Source organism: Octopus sinensis, linkage group LG26 (assembly GCF_006345805.1).
Source record: "Octopus sinensis linkage group LG26, ASM634580v1, whole genome shotgun sequence".
NCBI classification, from domain to species: Eukaryota; Metazoa; Mollusca; class Cephalopoda; order Octopoda; family Octopodidae; genus Octopus; species Octopus sinensis.
Genome location: NC_043022.1, coordinates 21,099,247 through 21,123,812, shown reverse-complemented (window position 1 = coordinate 21,123,812; position 24,566 = coordinate 21,099,247). Strand labels below are relative to the sequence as shown.

The 24,566-nt window shown below is 39.2% G+C and overlaps 1 protein-coding gene across 1 annotated transcript in view; it reads left to right on the top strand.

The window, feature by feature from the left end:
* Positions 1 to 23,555, top strand: part of LOC115224743 (ribosomal protein S6 kinase-related protein) — a 52,530-nt gene extending 28,975 nt beyond the window's left edge. The window contains exons 8-15 of the mRNA XM_029795634.2: positions 421 to 448; positions 1,723 to 1,812; positions 3,781 to 3,869; positions 5,412 to 5,522; positions 8,904 to 9,005; positions 11,394 to 11,492; positions 13,882 to 13,956; positions 22,751 to 23,555. Coding sequence (XP_029651494.1) covers positions 421 to 448; positions 1,723 to 1,812; positions 3,781 to 3,869; positions 5,412 to 5,522; positions 8,904 to 9,005; positions 11,394 to 11,492; positions 13,882 to 13,938 — 576 coding nt within the window. The 3' untranslated portion in view covers positions 13,939 to 13,956; positions 22,751 to 23,555. The remainder of the gene's footprint in view (positions 1 to 420; positions 449 to 1,722; positions 1,813 to 3,780; positions 3,870 to 5,411; positions 5,523 to 8,903; positions 9,006 to 11,393; positions 11,493 to 13,881; positions 13,957 to 22,750) is intronic.
* The last annotated feature ends 1,011 nt before the right edge of the window (positions 23,556 to 24,566 follow it).

Below are 24,566 nucleotides of genomic sequence, written 5' to 3'. Positions count from 1 at the left end.
GCTAGCATGAAAAGCAGACGCCAACCACTCCGAGTGTGTAGTGGGTGCTTTTACGGGCCACCGGCATGAGGGCCAGTCATGTGGTACTGACAACAGCCACACTCAAATGATATTTTTTACGTGCCACCTGCACAGGAGCCAGTCCGGCGACACTGGCAACAACATCGCTCGAATGTTTTTTCACATGCCACTGGCACAAGTGCCAGTAAGGTAATGCTAGTAACGATCACACTCTATTAAATGAAAATGGTGATAATGATGTAATTAAAAGGAAATATTGATCTCATAATAATTAGAACTCAGAACAGTGGTGCAATGAGCTGCCTTCTTCTAAAAGTGCTGTACTGTTTCTTAACATGAATTATGTAAACCTTCTCCTAATAAATATCCATTTTTAATATATTTCTCTCTTATTTGTAGATGGAGAATATACTTTTTGATTATGATGGTAAGTACCACAAGATATATATCTCTGAATTATTATATACATGTGTAGGAGTGGCTGTGTGGTAAGTAGCTTGCTTATGAACCACATAGTTCTGGGTTCAGTCCCACTGCGTGGCACCTTGGGCAAGAGTCTTCTACTATAGCCTCAGGCCGACCAAAGCCTGGTGAGTGGATTTGATAGACGGAAACTAAAAGAAGCCTGTCGTGTATATGTATATATATATGTATATGTTTGTGTGTCTGTGTTTGTCCCGCCAACATCACTTGACAACCGATGCTGGAGTGTTTACATCCCCGTACGTAAAATACACCAATCTGACCGTACGACAGGCACCCATGCCAACCCCCTTGCTTGCGAAGACATGTTGGGGCAAGTGAAATCGAATTGAACCAGCCAGGTTCCCTGGTCTGGTGGTACGTAAAAAGCACTATCCGACTTGTGGCCGATGCCAGTGCCGCCTCCACTGGCTTCCGTGCCGGCGGCACGTAAAATACACCAATCTGACCGTACAACAGGCACCCATGCCAACCCCCTTGCTTGCGAAGACATGTTGGGGCAAGTGAAATCGAAATCGAATTGAACCAGCCAGGATCCCTGGTTTGGTGGTACGTAAAAAGCACCATCCGACTCGTGGCCGATGCCAGCACCGCCTCGTCTGGCTTCCGTGCCGGTGGCACATAAAATTCACCAATCCGACCGTGGCCGTTGCCAGCCTCGCCTGGCACCTGTGCAGGTGGCACGTAAAAAGCACCCACTACACTCACGGAGTGGTTGGCGTTAGGAAGGGCATCCAGCTGTAGAAACACTGCCAGATAAGACTGGAGCCTGGTGCAGCCTTCTGGCTTCCCAGATCCCCGGTCGAACCGTCCAACCCATGCTAGCATGGAGAACGGACGTTAAACGATGATGATGATGATATATATATGTGTGTGTGAGTGTATGTATATGTGTGTATATGTATATATATGTATATGTATGTATATATATATATATATGTGTGTGTGTGTGTGTTTATATTTTGTGTTTGTCCTCCCACCATTGCTTGACAACTGATGCTGGTGTGTTTACGTCCCTGTAACCTAGCAGTTCGGCAAAAGAGACTGATAGAGTAAGTGCTAGACTTACAAAGAATAAGTCCTGGGGTCAATTTGTTCGACTCGAGGCGGTGCTCCAGCATGGCCGCAGTCACGTGACTGAAACAAGTAAAAAGAATAAAAGAACGCTTACAATGTTAACACTTTTCAATCTAAAATATTTTGCTTTTAACATTTCAGGTCATATCCAGGTCACTGACTTCGGCTTAGCTAAATGGCTGCACATTGGAGAGAAGACTCGGACAGTATGTGGGACTTTACAGTATATGGGTAAGTCGTAACATTATATTAATTAATAAATAAGGTAGCAGACTGGCAGAATCGTTAGTCATTAATAAAAATATATTTAGTATTTCTGTTTTGCATAGAAGAGGTGCCTGAGGACTCTACTCTGACAACCCTCCTAGGAAGAATGGGCAGAGAAGGAGGACCTAACGCCAACCACTCCGTGAGTGTATAGTGGGTGCTTTTTACGTGCCACCCGCACAGGTGCCAGACGGGGCTGGCAACGGCCACAATCGGATGGTGCTTTTTACGTGCCACCGGCACAGAGGCTGGCAACGGCCGAGGCTGAAAACACAAGTCAGGATAGAAAATGCTAAAATAATTTTATAAAGAACATTTCAGTACCGGTTTCAGTCATTGAGACCTTTTCAACTGTAACAATTAAATAATTAAATTTAGAAAAATTAAAAGAAAAGTTTTTTTTTAAAGAATATTTGTATAGTGTTCATATGTATATAAAGAGTTATTTCCCTTGCAATTTTTTTAATATCTTTAGTTGAAATTGCTGGAGTGAGTCACGTCCCTTGTATTACCTGAAACATAAGGGGTCGGTTTACTCTTTTACTTGTTTCAGTCGTTTGACTGCGGCCATGCTGGAGCACCGCCTTTAATCGAGCAACTCGACCCCGGGACTTATTCTATCAGTCTCTTTTGCCGAACCGCTAAGTAATGGGGACGTAAACACACCAGCATCGGTTGTCAAGCAATGCTAGGGGGACAAACACATACACGCACACACATATATATGTACATATATACGACAGGCTTCTTTCAGTTTCCGTCTACCAAATCCACTCACAAGGCTTTGGTCGGCCCGAGGCTATAGTAGAAGACACTTGCCCAAGGTGCCACACAGTGGGACTGAACCCGGAACCATGTGGTTGGTAAGCAAGCTACTTACCACAGCCACTCCTGCGCCTATCGATTTTTTTTTTTTAATGGCTTTGCTGGGTGACTGGGGAAATGTAAAGAAGTGCACGACCACCCTTGGACGGTTTTGAATGACCATAGAAAGTGCGAGCCCTATAGAGATTTTGAGCTTTATCATTAGGCATCTGCCCCAACAGAGTTCAGCTACAAAATTAGCAGTCATCTTCAAACGCACGGAGATCAGTGGCTTGGTGGATAGGGTAATGGACTCGTGATCATGAGATAGTGGTTTCGAGGTCCAACCCATGCCAGCATGGAAGATGGACGTTAAATGATGATGACAGTGAGTCCTGGACCAGGCAATATATTGTGTACGAGAGAGCAAAACACTTCATTTCATATTGCTCTGCTTCACTCAGCTGGCAAAAATGTACATTCTTGCAACAGACCAGTGGCCCAGTAGGTATAGATGCCAGAAAATCCATGGTTACATGACTCAAGAAGGAGCTATTTTTTTTTATATTCAACTTAATAGGCGCAGGAGTGGCTGTGTGGTAAGTAGCTTGCTTACCAACCACATGGTTCCAGGTTCAATCCCACTGCGTGGCATCTTGGGCAAGCTTCTTCAATTATAGCCTCAGGCCGACCAAAGCCTTGTGAGTGGATTTGGTAGACGGAAACTGAAAGAAGCCCATCATGTATATATGTATATGTATATATGTGTGTGTGTGTCTGTGTTTATCCCCCCCAAAATCGCTTGACAGCCGATGCTGACGTGTTCAAGTCCCCGTAACTTAGTGGTTCGGCAAAAGAGACAGATAAGAATATGTACCAGGGTTACAAAGAATAAGTGCTGGGGCTGATTTGTTCGACTAAAGATGGTGCTCCAGCATGGCCACAGTCAAATGACTGAAACAAGTAAAAGAATGAAAGAATAGAACTGCATAATTAGCATTCATATTCATCTGCAAAATTAACAGTTACATTCATTGATTGATTGATACTAGTTTCAGCTCACGAGCTGTGGCCATGCTGGGGCACTGCCATTTTCATTCATTATCTTCATTTTTTTTTTTTTTTTAGCTCCTGAAGTGTTGTCAGTTATGCCGTATGGCCATACAGCAGATTGGTGGTCACTTGGAGTTCTAATGTACACAATGCTTATTGGGGAGGTAAGTTATGAAATTGCATGTTTTTGGTGGGTTTTTGTGTTTTGTTTTCTCACTTTTCCTGTAAAAACAAATACAAAAAAAGCAAAAAAAAGAACCAAAACAAACTCCTACAAACAGTTTATTTACCTGAGACATGTCAGCTGTGATTAGAGGTTAAAATTTCTTAATTATTCTGAAGGCCCTTTATGAGTTTTTAACTCTTTAGTATTTAAACTGGCGATATCCGGTCAAAATATTTTTGATATGTAAAATATTCTTCAGCTTGACTGTCCTTCAAAGAATCTTCTGTCAGACTCTAATTTCTTGCCTAACACTTCTCTCAGTTCCTTTCCCTCTCTCAGGTGAGACATCCTTGTCTTCCAAGTCACTTGGCCACCCCATGGGTACTGGTGCCATGTAAAAAGCCCGTGTTGGTATCATGTGAGAAGCACCCATGCTGGTGCCACGTGAAAGGCACCCGTGCCAATGCTGTATAATCAGCACCTATGCCGGCCCCACTCAGAAAACACCCATGTCAGCGCCATGTAAAAAAAAGTTACCCGTGCTGGCTCCACATGAAAAGTACCCAGTATACTCTGTAAAGTGGTTGGCATTTGGAAGGGCATCCAACTGTAGAAACCACGCCACAACAGACAATTGGAATCTGGTGCAGCCCTCCAGCTTGCCATCTCCTGTCAAACCCATGCCCCACACAGAAAACAGAAGTTAAATGATGGTGTGTGTGTGTGTGTATACACATGCATACATACATACATTGACAGAAGCTCCTTTTGTATGCAAGTGCTATTGAAAATACCACTATACTTAATTTCTCTATATATAAAACTGAAGTTGTCTGTGTATGGCAGGTTTGGTAGCCTTCAACTAGCACTATCTCCTCCGAGACCCTTCAACTAGCACTATCTCCTCCGAGACCCTTCGGCGCTACTTGACCAAAATTGAGAGTATGATAGAAGAAGGCTTGCTCAAATCGGACCATGTTAACACCAAAAATTATTTACATCAAAAAGGTGCTTTTTTTCTATGAAAATCCCTATTTTTTTTTACTGCTGTGTCGCCATTTTTCGGTGTATTTCAACCAGAAAAATGTTCACTTAACCCTTTATCATTCAGATTATTCTGTCAAATGTAAAGCTTATGTATTCACACCATGTAAAATTAATCTTGCATCATTTCATGGCTTTGAGATTTCAATGATGTGATTGTTTATTTTTAAAATGACACCATAAGGTAGCTATGAATGACCATATCTGACTAGTTTGAACATAAAATAGGTAGAATATTTTGGCCGGATATGGCCGGTTTAAACAATAAAGGGTTAAAGAGAATAACAAGCTACATAATGCAAAATTTTAACTTTTCAAAAATTCCAATTCTAAAGGGTCGACACAAACCCGAGCAACGCCGGGCGATATTGCTAGTCTTTTATATTTTTCCTTCATATTTTTCAAACGTTTGCATTTTACTTTTGCTAATACAGTACCATGAAATGCTGGTGTGGGTGACATGGAATATTCATCTCTTATCTTTGTTTCATTTCAGTATCCCATTGATGGAGCAGTAAATCATTTTGATATGGCACAGCATGTATTTGAATGTGAATATGAACTCCCAGAATACATCACTGAAAAATGTGCCCATGTTGTTAGTCGGGTATGTTAAAAATATTTCAACTGATACAAGTTCGAATATTAAGTATTCACTAAACCAAACTTAAATATGTTTGATTATAGAAGCACTTTTAGACCTACATGTGGGATTTTTTCGTATTGTAGTGTGTGTGTGTGTGTGTGTGTGTATATGTATATATATATATATATTTATATATAGGCGCAGGAGTGGCTGTGTGGTAAGTAGCTTGCTTACCAACCACATGGTTCCGGGTTCAGTCCCACTGCGTGACACCTTGGGCAAGTGCCTTCTACTATAGCCTCCGGCCGAGCAAATTCTTGTGAGTGGATTTGGTAGACAGAAACTAAAAGAAGCCCGAAGTATATATGTGTATATATATATGTATGTATGTGTGTGTATATGTTTGTGTGTCTGTGTTTCTCCTCCCAACATCGCTTGACAACCGATGCTGGTGTGTTTATGTCCCTGTAACTTAGTGGTTCAGCAAAAGAAACTGATAGAATAAGTACTAGGCTTACAAAGAATAAGTCCTAGGGTCGATTTGCTCTACTAAAGGCGGTGCTCCAGCATGGCCACAGTCAAATGACTGAAACAAGTAAAAGAGTGTATATATATATATATATATTCAACATACAATGAAAATAAACAAAGTTTGTATCAGAAGTATTGAGATGTGTTGAAAGATACAGAAATAAATCTTTTATTCTCAAACGCGTGATAATGCTAATAAAATAGCGTGAACAGGATAAATTATCCATACATTGCAGAAGGATATGTTACCAGCCAGCCATGAGATACAAACTCACATCCCTGTGATTATGCGTCATATATATATATAGACTGGAGCCTGGGGCAGTCCCTGCTCCCCAGACCCCGGTCAAACCGTCCAACCCGTGCTAGCGCGGAAAACGGACGTTAAACGATGATGATGATGATGATGATGATACTAGCAGTATCGCCCGGCGTTGCTTGGGTTTGTAAGGGAAATAACTATATAAGCATTTTTAGAGATGTGAAGTATAATAGCCATCTCAATATGGCTAACCACAAAGTGGGGTGTTACTGTTGCTTTTTACGTTCTGAGATTTAATAATACATTTTTAGTGAGTTACTTCCCTTATATATGCCAAAAATGCATTTAAAATTGGAAAAAATGATGGTAAATTTTTTTTTTTTAATTCGTAGACTCATCGTAGACGCGCGCTAATACCCAGAAGGGCTCGATATGAATCACGACTATAAGATACCCAGTTTTGGTTAAACTGCACCGCAAAATGTGGGAGTAAGGAATCTAAATCGTATGAGACAGACACCACACAACCTCACTTTTATATATATATATATATATATATATATATAATATATATATATATATCATCATCATCATCATCATCATCATCATTTAGCGTCCGTTTTCCGTGCTAGCATGGGTTGGACGGTTTGACTGGGGTCTGGGAAGCCAGAAGGCTGCACCAGGCCCAGTCTGATCTGGCAGTGTTTCTACAGCTGGATACCCTTCCTAACACCAAAGATATATATATATATATATATGTTGACAGGCTTTGGTCAACCTGGGGCTATAACAGAAGGCACTTGCTCAAGCTGCCACACAGTGGGACCAAACCCAGAACCATGTGGTTGTGACGCAGGCTTCTTACCACAGTAACGCCTGCACCTATATATAATTTGCATATAAAATGTTAGAATAGTGATTTATTAATAAATTATTTATGCACAACACAATATGTATCTCAAGTGTCTTCTGCTATAACCTCCGGCTAACCAAAGACTTATGAGTGGATTTGGTAGATGGAAACTGGAAGAAGCCTGTAGTGTATATGTGCGACCGTTGCCAGAGCCGCCCTGACTGGCCTCGTGCCGGTGGCACGTAAAAAGCACCATCCATTTGTGTCCGTTGCCAGCCTCGTCTGGCCCTCGTGCCGGTGGCACATGAAAAGCACCATCCGTTCGTCAGCTCTGTCTGGCACCTGTGTGGGTGGCACGTAAAAAGCACCCACTACACTCACGGAGTGGTTGGCGTTAGGAAGGGCATCCAGCCGTAGAAACACTGCCAGATTTGACTGGGCCTGATGAAGCCTTCTGGCTTCACAGACCCCAGTAGAACCGTCCAACCCATGCTAGTATGGAAAACAGACGCTATACGATGATGATGATGATGATGATGATGATATAAGTTCATCAAAATTTAGATTCAAATGAATATGGTACTTAAGCTAGATGCACCAGAATTTTGTATGGTGTTATCCATATAAATCCATGGGGTGATTATAATCGAAATAAGCAACAAGAATAACTTCGGTAATTTGGTACGATCGTTTCACACTACATCATTTTGTTAAACATTATAAGTATTACAACATTATAATACTTACAATGTTTAATAAAATGATGAAGTGTGAAACGATCGTACCAAATTACCGAAGATATTCTTGTTGCTTATTTTTATTAAATATATATATATATTATTATCATGATTTAGCATCCGCTTTCCATGCTAGCATGGGTTGGACGGTTCAACTGGGGTTCGGGAAGCCAGGAGGCTGCACCAGGCCCAGTCTGATCTGGCAGTGTTTCTACAGCTGGATGCCCTTCCTAACGCCAACCACTCAGTGAGTGTAGTGGGTGCTTTTTACATGCCACCCGTACAGGTGCCAGACGGGGCTGGCAAACGGACACGGACAGATGGTGCTTTTTATGTGCCACCGGCACGGAGGCCAGTCGGGGCGGCACTAGCAATGGACATGGTCGGATGATGCTTTTTACGTGCCATCGGCATGGGGACCCGTCGAGGCTGGCAACGGCCACGATCAGATGGTGCCTTTTACGTGCCACCGGCACGGAGGCCAGTCAGGGCGGCGCTGGCAACGGACACGGTCGGGTGGTGCTTTTTACGTTCACCGGCATGGAGGCCAGTCAGGGCGACGCTGGCAACGGACATGGTCGGGTGGTGCTTTTTACATGACACCGGCATGGGGGCCAGGCGAGGCTGGCAACAGCCACGATCGGATGGTGCTTTTTACGTGCCACTGGCATGGAAGATATAATATATATATATATGTGTGTGTGTGTGTGTGTGTAATATATTGATGTGCATGTCTTTGTGTCTGTGTTTGTACCCAGCCACCACTTGACAGCCAGTGTTGGTATATTCACATCCTCATAACTTAGCAGCTTAGCAAAAGAGACTGATAGAATAAATACCAAGCTTAACAAAAAAAGGACTGGAGTTGATTCATTCAACTAGAATCCTTCAAGGTGGTGCCCCAGCTGGAACTGAAACAAGATAAAAAAGATAAAACTCTAAATATAATTTGTTAATCCTTCCGAACCCAGACAAATTAAAGATATTGAACTTTATTATTGTAAATTTTTGTTTTGTAGTTGCTGACCAAATGCCACAACCGACGACTTACAGATTTATTTTCTCTTCAGAATTTACCCTTCTTTAAGGGCATCAACTTTAATGCTTTAATTGAAAAACAGGTGTGTTGCTAACAATTCTCCCATTCTTACTCGAAATTCTTCGTGATGTTATAATCTATTTCCTGTATCCTTTCTCTTCTTAAATTTCTTTAGCTTCAAGAGATTTACTTCATTGTGTACAACTACTTTCACTTTCTCTTTCTCTAATTTCTTTATACTGCGTTCTCCCGCCCCTTTTGACGCACGCGTTTGCCCGCCTTCATCGCCTTTCAGACGCTACTGCGTTCTCCCGCCCCTTTTGACGCACGCGTTTGCCTGCCTTCGTCCGCCACACAACCGTTCTTTATGTAGGGTCGTGGCCGAACGGCATAGGTGACCGCCTGGAAGGGATGTTGTCGCTCCTTTCTGCCAACGGTTAGCTCCCCTATTGCCGGTGCAAGGTCGACTCTACACGGCTGGCGCGTCCTCGAATCTCTGCCGCCGCTGCCACACCGTCCGTCTTTCAGACACAGCAGCGTTCCCTCGACGCCCGCGTCTGCCCGCCTTTCAACGCTCGTAGGTTCGTCCTCTCGCAATCGAACCCCTTTTCGTTTCCACATTTTCTCGCCTCCGACCCCCGGCCTCGTCTTCGCAGCCGAGGACCCGGTCAGGTTACGCCGCTGACCTCGCGTCGCCGCCTGTGCGGCGGATGGGCTAGTCGTCGCTTCCCGTTCCGCCACAGGCGACGCGGCGTCACCGAAAGAGAGCGGTGCCGTGTCTATTTTCACTTTCTCTTTCTCTAATTTCTTTATACTCTTTCATTCCCTTTTATTTCTTTCCTCTCTCTCATCATTATCATCATCATTTTAATAGCCTCTTTTCTGTGCTGGTGCCACATAAAAACCATCCAGCGCACTCTATTAAGTGGCTGGCATTAGGAATGGCCTCCAGCCATAGAAACCAAACCAAAACAGACAGGTGGAGCTTGGTGCTGTTCTCCAGCTTGCTAGCTCCAGTCAAACCATCTCACCCATGCCAGCATGAAAGACAGACATTAAATGACGATGATGATGACAGTTCTATATAAATAATTCCTCATCTCTTAAATATAGAACTGTCATCATCATCATCTGGATATTTGTTTGTTGTTAACACAACATTTCACCTGATATACCCTCCAGCCTTCTTCAGGTGTCTTGGGGAAATTTCAAACCTGGGTTCTCATTCATAAGGTATTTTTCACCACTGGAAAATACGAAAACTAAAAGAAGCAGCACATATGCTAGGACACAACAACCTCCTAAGCAGACAACAACAATAATAATAATAATAACATTGAAAAATACCTTAGGAATGAGAACCCAGGTTCAAAATTTCCCCCAAGATACCTGGAGAAGGCTGGAAGGTATATCAACTGAAATGTTGTGTTAACAACAAACAAGATGAGGACAAATATTCGTCAAATGTAAATAATAATATAATATAATGAAATTATTGTATACAGTGCTCAGGTGCACCACAACTTGTCAGAAAGTGCATATAAAGTACATGCAGTAATGTAGAAATGTCTGGAAAGCGAACAATGTATGAGTCAGATACATACTTGTGTGTGTATGGAGGGGAGAAAATCAAGTGTAGTGTTGGCGAATCTCAGGAAGCATGGAAGTTTTGAAGGATGCAGTGCTCCGACAACTAACAACTGATTCTGGCAGTTTGTTCCATGCTTCAGCAACTCTCAGCGTGAAAAAATGTTTCCTGAAGTCATGGGAGCTGTGCTGTTTTCTTACTTTGTAAACATGTCCACGATGATGATAACTTTAAGAACATCAATTTTAATATCAATCACAATGCACATTCAATGGATCACCTTTGGTTACATCTTTAAAGATGTGTCCTGGGCTTTGAAATTGATACATAAAACATTTCATTCTAATTTTGATGATGAGTGATTGTAAGGTTTGTTCCATGGTAGTGGAATGGAAGCACTCCGTCAGTTACGACGACGAGGGTTCCGGTTGATCCGAATCAACGGAACAGCCTGCTTGTGAAATTAACGTGTAAGTGGCTGAGCACTCCACAGACACGTGCACCCTTAACGTAGTTCTCGGGGATATTCAGTGTGACACAGAGAGTGACAAGGCCGACCCTTTGAAATACAGGTACAACAGAAACAGGAAGTAAGAGTGAGAGAAAGTTGTGGCGAAAGAGTACAGCAGGGATCACCACCATACCCTGCCGGAGCCTCGTGGAGCTTTAGGTGTTTTCGCTCAATAAACACTCACAACGCCCGGTCTGGGAATCGAAACCACGATCCTATGACCGCGAGTCCGCTGCCCTAACCACTGGGCCATTGCGCCTCCTCCATGATAGCAGACCATTTTAAATGTTGCTATCACTTCATTTTTATAGAGTTAACTTTTTATTCAGTTTTTTTTTTAAACATCCATTTTGAATTTTTATCTGTTGCAGATCTCTCTTCGGACTTTAGTAGTAGAGAACTTCTTTGATGTCCCTGCTGAAAGCGAAGAAAGCTACACCTACAATGAATCAACAAATGAATTCTCTGAAGTAAGTTGTTGTTGTTGTTGTGTGTGTGTGTGTGGCATCCAATCAGCCTCTTGCATCCCACTACTGTTGAATATGGCACCCCAAGATACTTAAACTTCTCTACATGTTTCAGTGATGTTCACCAAAAATGCAGAGTGTACTGGGAAGACTTTCTTGAAAGGACCAATGTCTCAGTCTTTGCAAAACTAGTTCTCATTCTTGCCTGGTGGCACTTGGCAGTGAACCCATTCAGTGCATGCTGGAAATCGCTTTCTAATAAGCCAAGCTGACCAATCCTACATCCACTAATTGTGATACTACTTCCACAACAGCTGTACATGTCAATCCAGTTCATAAAAATTATGAAAAGGAGAGGTGACAATACATAACCCTGCTGAAGTCCAATACCCATGTCAAAAGATTTCAACTTTGCATCATTTTCCTGAATTCAAACACCTGAGCATTTGTGTAGGGACTTCACAGGTACTAGAAGTTGGCCATTAATCTCAAACTCCTGCAAAACCCTCCAAGACATGTCCAATGTCCCCCAGTTAAATGCTTTTTCAAGATCTACAAAGCAAGCGTACACTTCTTTGCAATATTCCCATTTTTTAAAGACCTGTTGTAGAGTGAACTAGCAGCATAGCCCAGCGTTGCCCAGGTATGTAATAGCCCCTAGTAGGCAACGACTAATCCCAATCTAGTTCTTTCCCTCTAGGGAACGAAGGCGCATGTGTAGGTTGCAATGTCTTCTCTTCACTCGAATACTTCTATGTATACGATATTCCTAGCTGTCTCCCGATTGCAAGTTGCGAAAACTACAACAGAAAATGTGTTGCATATAAAAAGCTTAGATTCTCAACCCCATGTCGAATTTATCGATTTTTTTCAGAACTGGGGGAACTTTTCAAAATTTTTGCTGCCTTAGTTTTGAATTATGACATTGGGCTATGTGTGTGTCAAGTTTCATCAGAATCAGTTGAAAGCCGTGGTCAGGGTGAGGGTACAACCTGACAGACACACAAACTGCCGTTTATATATAGAGAGATATGTGGTTAGTTGTGTTGCATCCAGGACGGAAGCCACACTATTCTTTAACTAGTTTTGAACTCAACAATTTTCATATATTTCCTTTCCAAACACTTAACACGGACTTTCTGAGGAAGCTCTACAAGGAGATTCATCTATAATTATAGCAATCACTCTTGTCTCCTTTTTCAAAATTGGGATTATCACTCTGGTTTGCCATTACTTTGGTGTCTTAACTCTTTAGTGTTTAAACCGGCCATATCAGGCCAAAATTGTCTTCCTGTTTTATTCTCAAACCAGCCAGCTCTGACCTCTCACACCTACCCTACAAAGTCATTCTAAAAGTAAACAGGACATCATTAATATCCCAGAGTTACAAGATGCTGCACAATTAATTTAAAATAATATAATTAAACAGGCTTTACATTTGACAAAGTAATTAGAATGTTAAAGGGTTAACAGAGGTCCAAACCACTTGGCAGATGCTGTCAGCCAGAGAATACCATCTCTTTTTAAGTCTTTTAACATCTAAAGCCAAATTCCAGCCTCCTCAGTGGCCTTGTTACACTTAAGTGCATTAACCAGCCCCTGTGAGGGTTAGTCTTTGCTATCTTACTCTTGTGTCCACCAGAAAATTTTATTGTGACTGGATTTAGGGAATCAGCAAAGTATTCTCTCTTCTTCCCAAGGATGCCCTTCTCTGTAGAGAGAAGAATCTCAGATTCACAGTACCTTGTAGAGGAGACAGACTGCATCTGGGCAATAACATTTGAATGGGTATGCCCATAACTTATGGGCATAAAGGGTCGGTTTATCATTTTTTTAATGGCTTTCTGGGGTGACTGGGGAAATGACCACCCTCAGACAGTTTTGAAAGCCCATAGAAAATGTGAGCCTTTTACATGAAAAACTGTGGATTTGTATAAAGGACACACAGATACACAGATATTTTGCCGTTTATAGATATAGATATGTATATACAGTAGTAATCCCTTGACTATTGCAGGTGTTATGTTCAAAAAACCCCTACTATAGGTGAAAATCTGCAAAGTAGAAACAGTACTGTACTATATATTTCTTTTATTATTTTTATAATTTATATATATATTTATTTTATTATAAATGCAAAACAACACCTCAGAGGAATCGACATGTGCTTAAATAATAAACTGCAATAGGTGAACCACAATATGGTGAGGGATTACTATATGTATGTCAACAGCACAGCTAATAGAGCAAAGGGAACAACCATTTTGACAACTCCTTAGTTATCTCTATCAGTAAATGTAAACTTCATACATAATGACATTTTTTCATAAACCTTTGTGACCAATTAAGAAAATATTATTATTATTATCATTCTCATTTTTCTATATTTCAGTTTGATGATGATTATATTTGGCACCTTCCACCTGATGTAGTTCCTATTTTTGTCTGATACTGAAAACATTGTCAGGTATAGCTACGAATATTTACACTCTGTTTTAACTCTGTAATGCCCAGACATGGATGAACATCTCCTCATGCGCATTACTGTTAAGCTCTAAACCAAACAGCTCAGGGATTGTTTTAATGTTTCAATATTAACTCAAACTAGGAAAGATTTAAAAAAAATTTTTTATTCAACCTAATAGACACAGGCATGGCTGTTTGGCAGGATGTTTTTGCCTCCCAAGCACATGGTTTCAGGTTCAGCCCTACTGCATGGCACCTTAGGCAAGTGTCTTTTCCTACAGCCTCAGGCCAACCAAAGCTTTGTGAGTAGATTTGGCTAACATAAGCTGAAAGAAGCCCATCATATATATATATATATATATATATATATATATATATATATATTTGTGTGTGTGTGTGTATATATATATATATATATATATATATTTGTGTGTGTGTGTGTATATATATATAAATATATATATATATATATATATATATATACACACACACACACACACACACACACACACTGATGAATATATACACACACACACATACAAAACAATATATATTTTATTAATGTTTAGCTGAGGCAACAGAGTGGCTCAGGAGCTGAGGGTTTCCTGCATTAGCACTTATCAAATCGTGAAACTCTTGGACCTTGAGTCAATCTTTTGCTTTTGCTAAATATTAATTGAAAGTATATATGTATACTCATATTTATATATATATATATATATATATATATATATATATAAGTCATAAATGACGGAAATATTTTGATGAAATTTTATTTAACAACATGAAAATTCAAATATCACAACAAGTTGTTTCGTAACTTAAAAATATGTAAATAATTTATATTATTATGTTTAATAATAAATTATGTACATGTCTGCATTAGGGCAAAATATCTTTTCAAATAATGCAGAATTTAAGCTTACATACTACCATATTTCTTGAATCCGTATATTGTGACTTTATATATATATAAATATATACATACACACACACACACACACACGTATGTACACCGCTAATTTTCCAGTGTCCTAGAATCCAAAGCCTTGAAGAATTAACCATTTTGCCAGATTGTCCATGGTCACTTCAGTATTTTGTCCCATTGCTTCTTAATATCATAAACAGTACATGAACCAGTGTAGATATGAAAAAAGATTTATAACAAATGATAAATTTAGATTTGTCTATTATGGTTCATACGAGCCCTCAATCTGCGTCCAGCTTTTATAACTTTTACAATTTTTATGCTGGATGAATTATGGATTTGTGTTATATTTGACACTACCACTGGTAGTCTTATAATAATGAAATTATTGTATACAGTGCTCAGGTGCACCACAACTTGTCAAAAAGTGCGTATAAAGTATATGCAGTAATGTACAGATGTCTGGAAAACGAACAGTGCATGAGTCAGATACATGCTTGCGTGTGTATGGAGGGGAGAAGATCAGGTGTAGTGTTGGCGAATCTCAGGAAACATGGAAGTTTTGAAGGATGCAGTGCTCCAACAACTAACAACTGATGCTGGCAGTTTGTTCCATGCTTTAGCAACTCTCAGCATGAAAAAATGTTTCCTAAAGTCATGGGAGCTGTGCTGTTTTCTGACTTTGTAAACATGTCCACGGGTGTTAGACAGGCGGAGTTTGAAAAGGTGCACAGAGTTATTGTTTGTAAGATGGTTAATAATTTTATGGGTGTCTGCCAAGTCAGCTGCCAGACGTCGGAGTTTCAATGTGTCCATGCCCAGGAAAGTAAGGCATTCAAAATATGGCAGATGCCTGATGGAGGGTATTCTCTTGGTTGCACATCGCTGAACGGCTTCCAGACGATTAATCTTAGTTCTCTTACCTGAAGTAGTCATAGCTAAGAATAAGTTTAATCTAAATAAGCTGAGGAACCCTGAAGATTTTGGCATCACCACTAACAACTGCAGTGTAAATAATGTTCCTCCTTGTAATTTGTATGAGTAATTCAAAGTTCTAGACCAGTGGTTTTCAACCAGGGTTCCGCCAGTACAGTCCAGGTGTTCCGCAAGAAGTTACAAAACTGCTAAAATTGGCAGTAATTTTTAATTTTCCTGTGCAGATATGTGTGCATAAGACTATTAAATTATTGCACAGGGGTTCCTCGAGCCAGTGGAATGTTTCTTTGGGGTTCCGCTCCAGCAAAAAGTTTGAAAAGCACTGTTCTAGACCAACCCCATCAGTTGCTGGTAAGTCAGTGGTGTGTGTGTGTGTATATAGATACACATACATAAACACAACACATATGTACACACACAGATACACATATATAAACACGACACACATACACATATATATACACACAGATACACATACATAAAGACATGACACATACACACATATTCGTTTATATGCAAATTATTTATGGAGTTTTAAAATGTGTGAAATTTTATCACATTTTAAGAATTTTGTATGAAACTCGTACAAAAAAAAAACCTTGTACATACAACACCCCAACACGATCTGTCATTTTTATTTTACTCACATAAACTGCCTTCAGTCATCTCTTGGTGACGAGTCAAGTCTTCTCAATTCTGACAATTAATCAACGTGTTTCTTTACCTGATGTATCACAGTGCACAAATGAGCTGTCTTAATTTGGTGCCTCCAAAAATTGTAATTAATTCATTTGTAATTGTACCCATTAATCATTCCAGATCTGACAACATGAACCATTAACCCTCACAAGCTATTATGTGTTTTTAACCCTTTCATTACCAACCCGGCCAAAACCGCCTCTGGCTCTGTAGTACAAATGTCTTGTTTTCTTAAGTTTTGAATTAAAATCTTCCTCCAAACCTAAGTCACAATTGATGTTCCTAACACTAGCTTAATGATAACTAAGTTATTTTACTAAATTCTTTGTTATATTTAAAATAACTGAAAGAAACACAGAACATCTCAAAATAAATAGGGTAATGAAAGGGTTAATTATTCAGGAGTATGTTTGAGACATCACTGATAAAAATAAAAACAAAAAAAACTGTAGTTGTTTGTATAAACTGGGTAATACCATGTCATTGTCTACACATTTTGTAAATAACATATTTCACCTAACCTTTGTCAAACAATTCAAGTTGCCTTTTCTTTTAGGTTTTAAAAGAATACCATATTTGCTGGTGTATAAGATGCACTCACCTGTATGACAACCCCCTACTTTTTTTTGTGTAAAAGAACAAATTTAACCCTTTAGTGTTCAGATTATTCAAACATAATGCTTATTGATTCCCATTGATTTGAATTAATCATGCATTATCTCAAATCTTCAAGATCTTGATGGTGTAATTAATGTAGAATAACATTGTAGGGTAGGTGTGAGAGCCTGGATCTGGTCAGTTTGAACATAAAGCTATTTTGGCTGGATATGGCCAGTTTAAATACTAAAGGGTTTATATGCTTACCCTACAAGTCATACACTTGGGATCCCATCCATAATGTGGTTGCATTAGGCATATGGCAATTTTTTGTAACATTTAAGGAAAAAAAAAGCACATCTTAAACAAGAGCATCCACAGCAATTGTGAAAACCAAATAATAAATATACATTTTTCTCACACTTTTGTTTTGTTTTTTTGTTGTTTTTTTTTTTTTGTTAATTACAAACATGCTTTTCACCAATCTGTCTTTGAAATTTCTTCAGAATCGTTTCACCTCAACTCCACGTTACCCTTCATTCCTTATTGCTTATCGTCATCATTTATCAAAAATTCTGAAGATAGTGAATATTTAATTCTACATTAAATAATTCATATTTCAACATTGAAATATGCTAATGTTGCTAACCTCAAGCCAAAATGTTTTCAGCTTTCTTTGACCATTGTAATATTTAGTATTATTATTATTTTTTTTATTAGTCTCTCAAGTTTAAGAAAGACATTTCTGCGATTTCTTGATGAACAACCTACACAAATGATGTTTATGGTGATCAAATGTTTGTGTGTATATATATATATATATATATATCTTTATATATAAAACTGAAGTTGTGTGTGTGTCTGTCTCCTCCGATTTAGATTCCTAACTACTCCCACATTTTGCGGTGCAGTTTAACCAAAAGCGGGTATCTTATAGTCGTGATTCATGTCGAGCCCGTCTGGGTATTAGCGCGCGTCTACGAAGAGTCTACGATTTAAAAAAAAATTTACCATCATTTTCCGCATTTTGCATTTTTTGCTCGGTTTATATAAGGGAAGTAACTCTCTAAAAATGCTTATATAGTTATTTCCCTTACAAACCCGAGCAACACCGGGCGATACTGCTAGTATATATATATATATATATATATATATATATATATATCACAGGATTATGTGACTGACTAGGCTATCCGATGTTGTTACACGTCGCTGGTCACAATGCACTTTTTTGCATTGTTTTAGCCTTCAAATGACGCCACCCTGCTGGCTAGGTGATCAGGCCAGCAATCTCCCCTGATCGAAAGGAGCAATGTGAGACAAAGTATTTCACTCAAGAACACAGTGCACCACCCAATCATGGAATCAAACCCACCATCTAATGATCATGAGTGCAACAGCCTAACCACTAGGCTTCACACACATATATATTTGGTTGGTGCATAATTATTATGTGTATATATTATATATATGTGTGTGTGTGTGTATATATATATATAGGGTGTATGTATATATGTGTGTGTATATATATATGTATATATAGTATATATATGTATATGTATATATATATATGTATATATAGTATATATATGTATATTATATGTATATATATGTATTATATATGTATATATATATATATATATATAGTATATATGTATATATATATATATGTATATATATATATATGTATATATGTATATATATATATGATATATATGTATATATATATGTATATATATATGTATATTATAGTATGTATATATATGTATATATATATGTATGTATATATGTATATGTATATATATATATATATATATATATATGTATATATATATATGTATATATATATATGTATATATATGTATGTATATATATATATGTATATATGTATATATATATGTATATATATATGTGTATATGGATATATATGTATATATGATATATATATATATATATATGTATATATATGTATAGTATATATATATCATCATCATCATCATCGTCGTTTAACGTCCGTTCTCCATGCTAGCATGGGTTGGACGGTTCGACCGGGGTTCTGGGAAGCCAGAAGGCTGCACCAGGCTACAGTCTAATTTGGCAATGTTTCTACAGCTGGATGCCCTTCCTAACGCCAACCACTCCGTGAGTGTAGTGGGTGCTTTTTACGTGCCACCTGCACAGGGCAGGCGGGGCGGGCTGGCAACGGCCACGGTCAGTCAGATTGGTGTGTATTTTATGTGCCACCGGCACGGAAGCCAGTCGAGGCGGTGCTGGCATCGGCCACGAGTCGGATAGTGCTTTTTACGTACCACCAGACCAGGGATCCTGGCTGGTTCAATTCGATTTCGATTTCGCTTGCCCCAACATGTCTTCACAAGCAAAGGGGTTGGCAAGGGTGCCTGTCGTACGGTCGCATTGGAGTATTTTACGTGCCACGGCCACGAGTCGGATAGTGCTTTTTACGTACCACCAGACCAGGGATCCTGGCTGGTTCAATTCGATTTCGATTTCGCTTGCCCCAACATGTCTTCACAAGCAAAGGGGGTTGGCATGGGTGCCTGTCGTACGGTCGCATTGGAGTATTTTACGTGCCACGGCCACGAGTCGGATAGTGCTTTTTACGTACCACCAGGCCAGGGATCCTGGGTTTCAATTCGGTTTCGATTCGATTTCGATTTCGCTTGCCCCAACATGTCTTCGCAAGCATGGGGGGTTGGCATGGGTGTCTGTCGTCGGATGAGGTTCTATATCGACTTCGCTTGCCTCAACCGGTCTTTGTGTCCAAGGGAGGAAAGGCATTCATAGTGGGCTGGGCTCACTTGTCCTGCCTGGTCTTCTCACGTACAGAATATTTCCAAAGGTCTCGGTCTCTGGTCATTTCCTCAGTGAGGCCTAAAGTTCGAAGGTCGTGCTTCACCACCTCGTCCCAGGTTTTCCTGGGTCTACCTCTTCCACGGGTTCCCTCAACTGCTAGGGATTGGCACTTTCTCACACACCTATCTTCATCCATTCTCGCCACATGACCATACCAGCGCAATCGTCTCTCTTGCACACCACAACTGATGCTTCTTAGGTACAATTTCTCTCAAGGTGCTAACGCTCTGTCGAGTATGTACACTGACATTACACATCCATCGGAGCATACTGGCTTCATTCCTCACGAGCTTACGCATGTCCTCAGCAGTCACGGCCATGTTTCGCTGCCATGTAGCATGGCTGTTCGTACACACGCATCATACAGTCTGCCTTTTACTCTGAGCGAGAGGCCTTTAGTCACCAGCAGAGGTAAGAGCTCCCTAAACTTTGCCCAGGCTATCTTATTCTAGCAGTTACACTGTCAGCGCACCCACCCCCACTACTGACTTGGTCACCTAGATAACAGAAGCTATCAACTACTTCTAGTTTTCCCCTGGAAAGTGACGGAAGTTGTTTTCTGCAGATTTTCGGAGGTCAATGCTCCAGAGCATCTGCCACATACAAAAACTATCTTCCCAGTTAGCCTACCTTTGACATTGCTGCACCTCTTATGTGTCCATAGCTTACACTGGGTACATCTTATAGAGTTTCTACCTACACCTTTTCTACAGATCGAGCAGGGCCATCTTCCTGAAGATATTTGTGGATTGTCTACCTTTCTACTTATTAGTACTTTGGTTTTAGCTAGGTTGACTCTAAGGCCCCTTGATTCTAAACCCTCCTTCCACACCTGGAACTTCTCCTCCAGTTCTGATAGTGACTCAGCAATAAGAGCAAGGTCGTCAGGGGTCGATTAAATGAGTACCAGTCACGCACTGGGGTCAATGTAATCGACTTAATCCTCTTGTGTGTCCTTGTTTAGCCCCCTGTGGGCAATAAAGAAATAGATATGATTAAATATACTTACCTGGATAACCTAAAAGACAAGGAGTCAATATATGTATACATATATACATATATACATATATGTATATGTGTATATGTATGTATATGTGTATATGTATGTATATGTGTATATGTATATATATGTGTATATGTATATATGTGTATGTATGTATATGTGTATATGTATGTATATGTGTATATGTATATATGTATATATATATGTGTATATGTATATATATATGTATATTTTTTTTAAAGTGAGGAAAGGCTGTGCACTGAGTCAATCCCACTCACTAAGCAACAGCAGCCATAATCCGAAAAGAAGAACAAGTCAACATTATCAGTAACCACTGAGCCGCAGGTTTTATGTTGGAGTTATCCCAGTTACCTGAGTTACCTTCTCCTAGAAGGATGCCCTAACATCGTCATCGTTGAACGTCCGCTTTCCATGCTAGCATGGGTTGGACGGTTCGACTGGGGTCTGGGAAGCCAGGAGGCTGCACCAGGCCCAGTCTGATCTGGCAGTGTTTCTACAGCTGGATGCCCTTCCTAATGCCAACCACTCCGTGAGTGTAGTGAGTGCTTTTTACATGCCACCGGCACAGGTGCCAGGCGAGGCTGGCAATGGCCACAATCGGTTGGTGCTTTTTATGTGCCACCGGCATGGAGGCCAGTCGGGGTGGCACTGGCAACAGCCACGTTCGGATGGTTCTTTTACAAGCCACTGGCACTGATATCACAACTACTATTTCCAATGATTTTTGAGCGATTTCGATTTTGATTCCGATTTCACTTGACGGAGCACACAAAAATCTTAAAACAATATTTCACTTAACAAAGTTGACACCATATGGTGTGAAGGCAGCTAACTAAACCACCTGTTAGCAGCCTTACTTGCCTGGCCAGTTCAACCATAAGAGAATTACACACTGATATAATAAAATAAAAGGCAGCGCGCTGGGAGAAACGTTAGCACACCGGGTGAAATGCCTAGTGGTATTTGGAGTTCAAATTCCGCCGAAGTCGACTTTACCTTTCATCCTTTCGGTGTCGATTAAATAAGTACCAGTTACGCACTGGGGGTCAATATAATCGACTTAATCCGCTTGTCTGTTCTTGTTTGTCCTCTCTGTGTTTAGCCCCTTGTGGGTAGTAAAAAACAGGTATTTTGTCTGTCGCTACGTTCTGAGTTGAAATTCCGCTGAGGTCGACTTTGCCTTTCATCCTTTCGGGGTCGATTAAATGAGTACCAGTCACGCACTGGGGTCAATGTAATCGACTTAATCCTCTTGTGTGTCCTTGTTTAGCCCCCTGTGGGCAATAAAGAAATAGATATGATTAAATATACTTACCTGGATAACCTAAAAGACAAGGAGTCAAACATTTGTGTATGAGATTCAGTGGCAGTGGGGCCAGCAACTTTGATGTTGTCAATAGGGAAAAAAAAAGTCTATAATTAAAAATTAGATTTTTATTCACCATAATGAGGGCTAGAAAAATCTATTAATTAATGCTAGATTTTCCTACAAAAAAAGCATGATAGCTGATGTGAAGAATGAAGCTTTTGAGTGAACGTTTTGATTCCAAATAACATTTTTCTTGGATGCATCTAGCTTAGAAGTCTTTTAATCATTTGTATTAAATACAGGAACAAAAAATAAATTACATTCATGTTTTATAATGCATATAATTAATTATAAGTTTTCACATAAAAAATAAAATGAATCTTGGGTTATTCTCCAATTTTTTCTTGCTCTTTCTGTTTTTTCGAAAGAGACCAACCAAATAGGAATTCCAATTACTGAATATCAGTTAACAGGCCATGCCAGTAATATAAGTTACTAAGAAAACCCAAACGATTCCCCCAAGATAAAGTGAATAACAAGCAAGATCTAGTTTCTGTAAATTTTACAAATAGATCTCTGCTCTGATAGACAGACAGGTAATATGAACTACAAATCAAAGTAATTCAACAGAAATAATCATAATATATATACAATGCACAACAGGTAATCATTTACAAAATAATAAAAAAAAAAAATTTTTTTAATATTAAAAAACAAAAAAATTAGGATTCCTGGATTCCTACATGTACCATATGTTCGTCTGATTTATAAAATGTTAACAGTTTATGTAGAATATTATAGAGAATGATTAAATTCTCTGACATCAAACCCAATTTTTGCGTTTGGATTCTGAAGATTGCAAGAAGAGGAAAAAAAACATGGAAACATCCATTCAATCTTGTTTAGTTAGAATTATACAGACACCCCAAAAATAAATAGACACCCCCTTCATTACACCATTTTTATATATGTAGATACTGCTTGTTAGTACAATTCCCAAACAGATTAAATGATTAAAAGTTGCACAAAGCAGGTCTGCTTAATACTTAGATTACGCATGTAGATCAGCAGTTCTCAAACCACACTTCCAGGTTGAGGCCCTCAAACACCCTTCCAGTGGTCCCCGACAGCGTTCCTTCTATAGATACAATAAATTTTTCTTTCGCTTGATTTACTTCTTTTGGCGAGTGCCCCGCTCCCCCAGATCCCAGTTTGAGATCTGGCCCAGATATTAAAAAAAAAACGTGGAGAACAACTGATTTAGATGCATCAAACGACACCATTTCATTCCTGAAGATAAAATCTTTCACACACACAAAAAGGAAACGTGTCTATTTACTTTTGAGATGTCTGCGTACATCGGAATAATTTAAGGACACTACTGACATTATTCAAATTATAAACACACAATAGTAATAATAATTTAATTTTTTTTTTTACAAACATACAGATAACATTTGCACTTGTAAATTATTTATATATGGATATATATATGTATATACTGAGTATTATCAACTTTGGTGTAAGAGATCAAAACAACAGTATGCATGAAAAATGCATAGTTAACTTGAGCTAGGTGTCAGTTGAAGAGAAGAAGAAATGCAATTTAATATGGCAGAGAGAGAAAAACTGATTTGGTGAAGATATGGAAAAACATTTATAACAATTGATAATTTTAGATTTGTCTATTATAGTTCATACGAGCCTTCAATCTGTTGTGATGCTCTTCAATGACCACAAAGTTACAAAAAGGGCCAATTTTTCTTTTTCTTTTTTTTTTTTTTTTGATGGTAAAGAATGCTGTGTATGTGTATGAAGGAGATAGTCTTCCAATAATGCTTTGTTTGGGTTGAACACTATACTAGGACTGACTAATGTTACAGACATCGGACGACAAACTACATATGATGTGAAATATACAAAATTTTAGTGTGTGTGTATATATATGCATGTATGTATGTATGCATATATATATATGTGTACATAAACACACACACATGTGTGTGTGTATATATATATAGGCATATATATTTGTAAATGTATTTATGTACATACACACAAATATATATGTATACATATAAACATACACACAGTAAGTGTGTGTGTGTGCCAAAAACATACAAAATTTCAGTATATACGCATATGTATATATAAATATATGCGATGTAAAATACACAAAATTTTCATGTGTGTGAGAGTGTATATATGTACATATATATATAGAAGAGAGAGAGATGATATGAT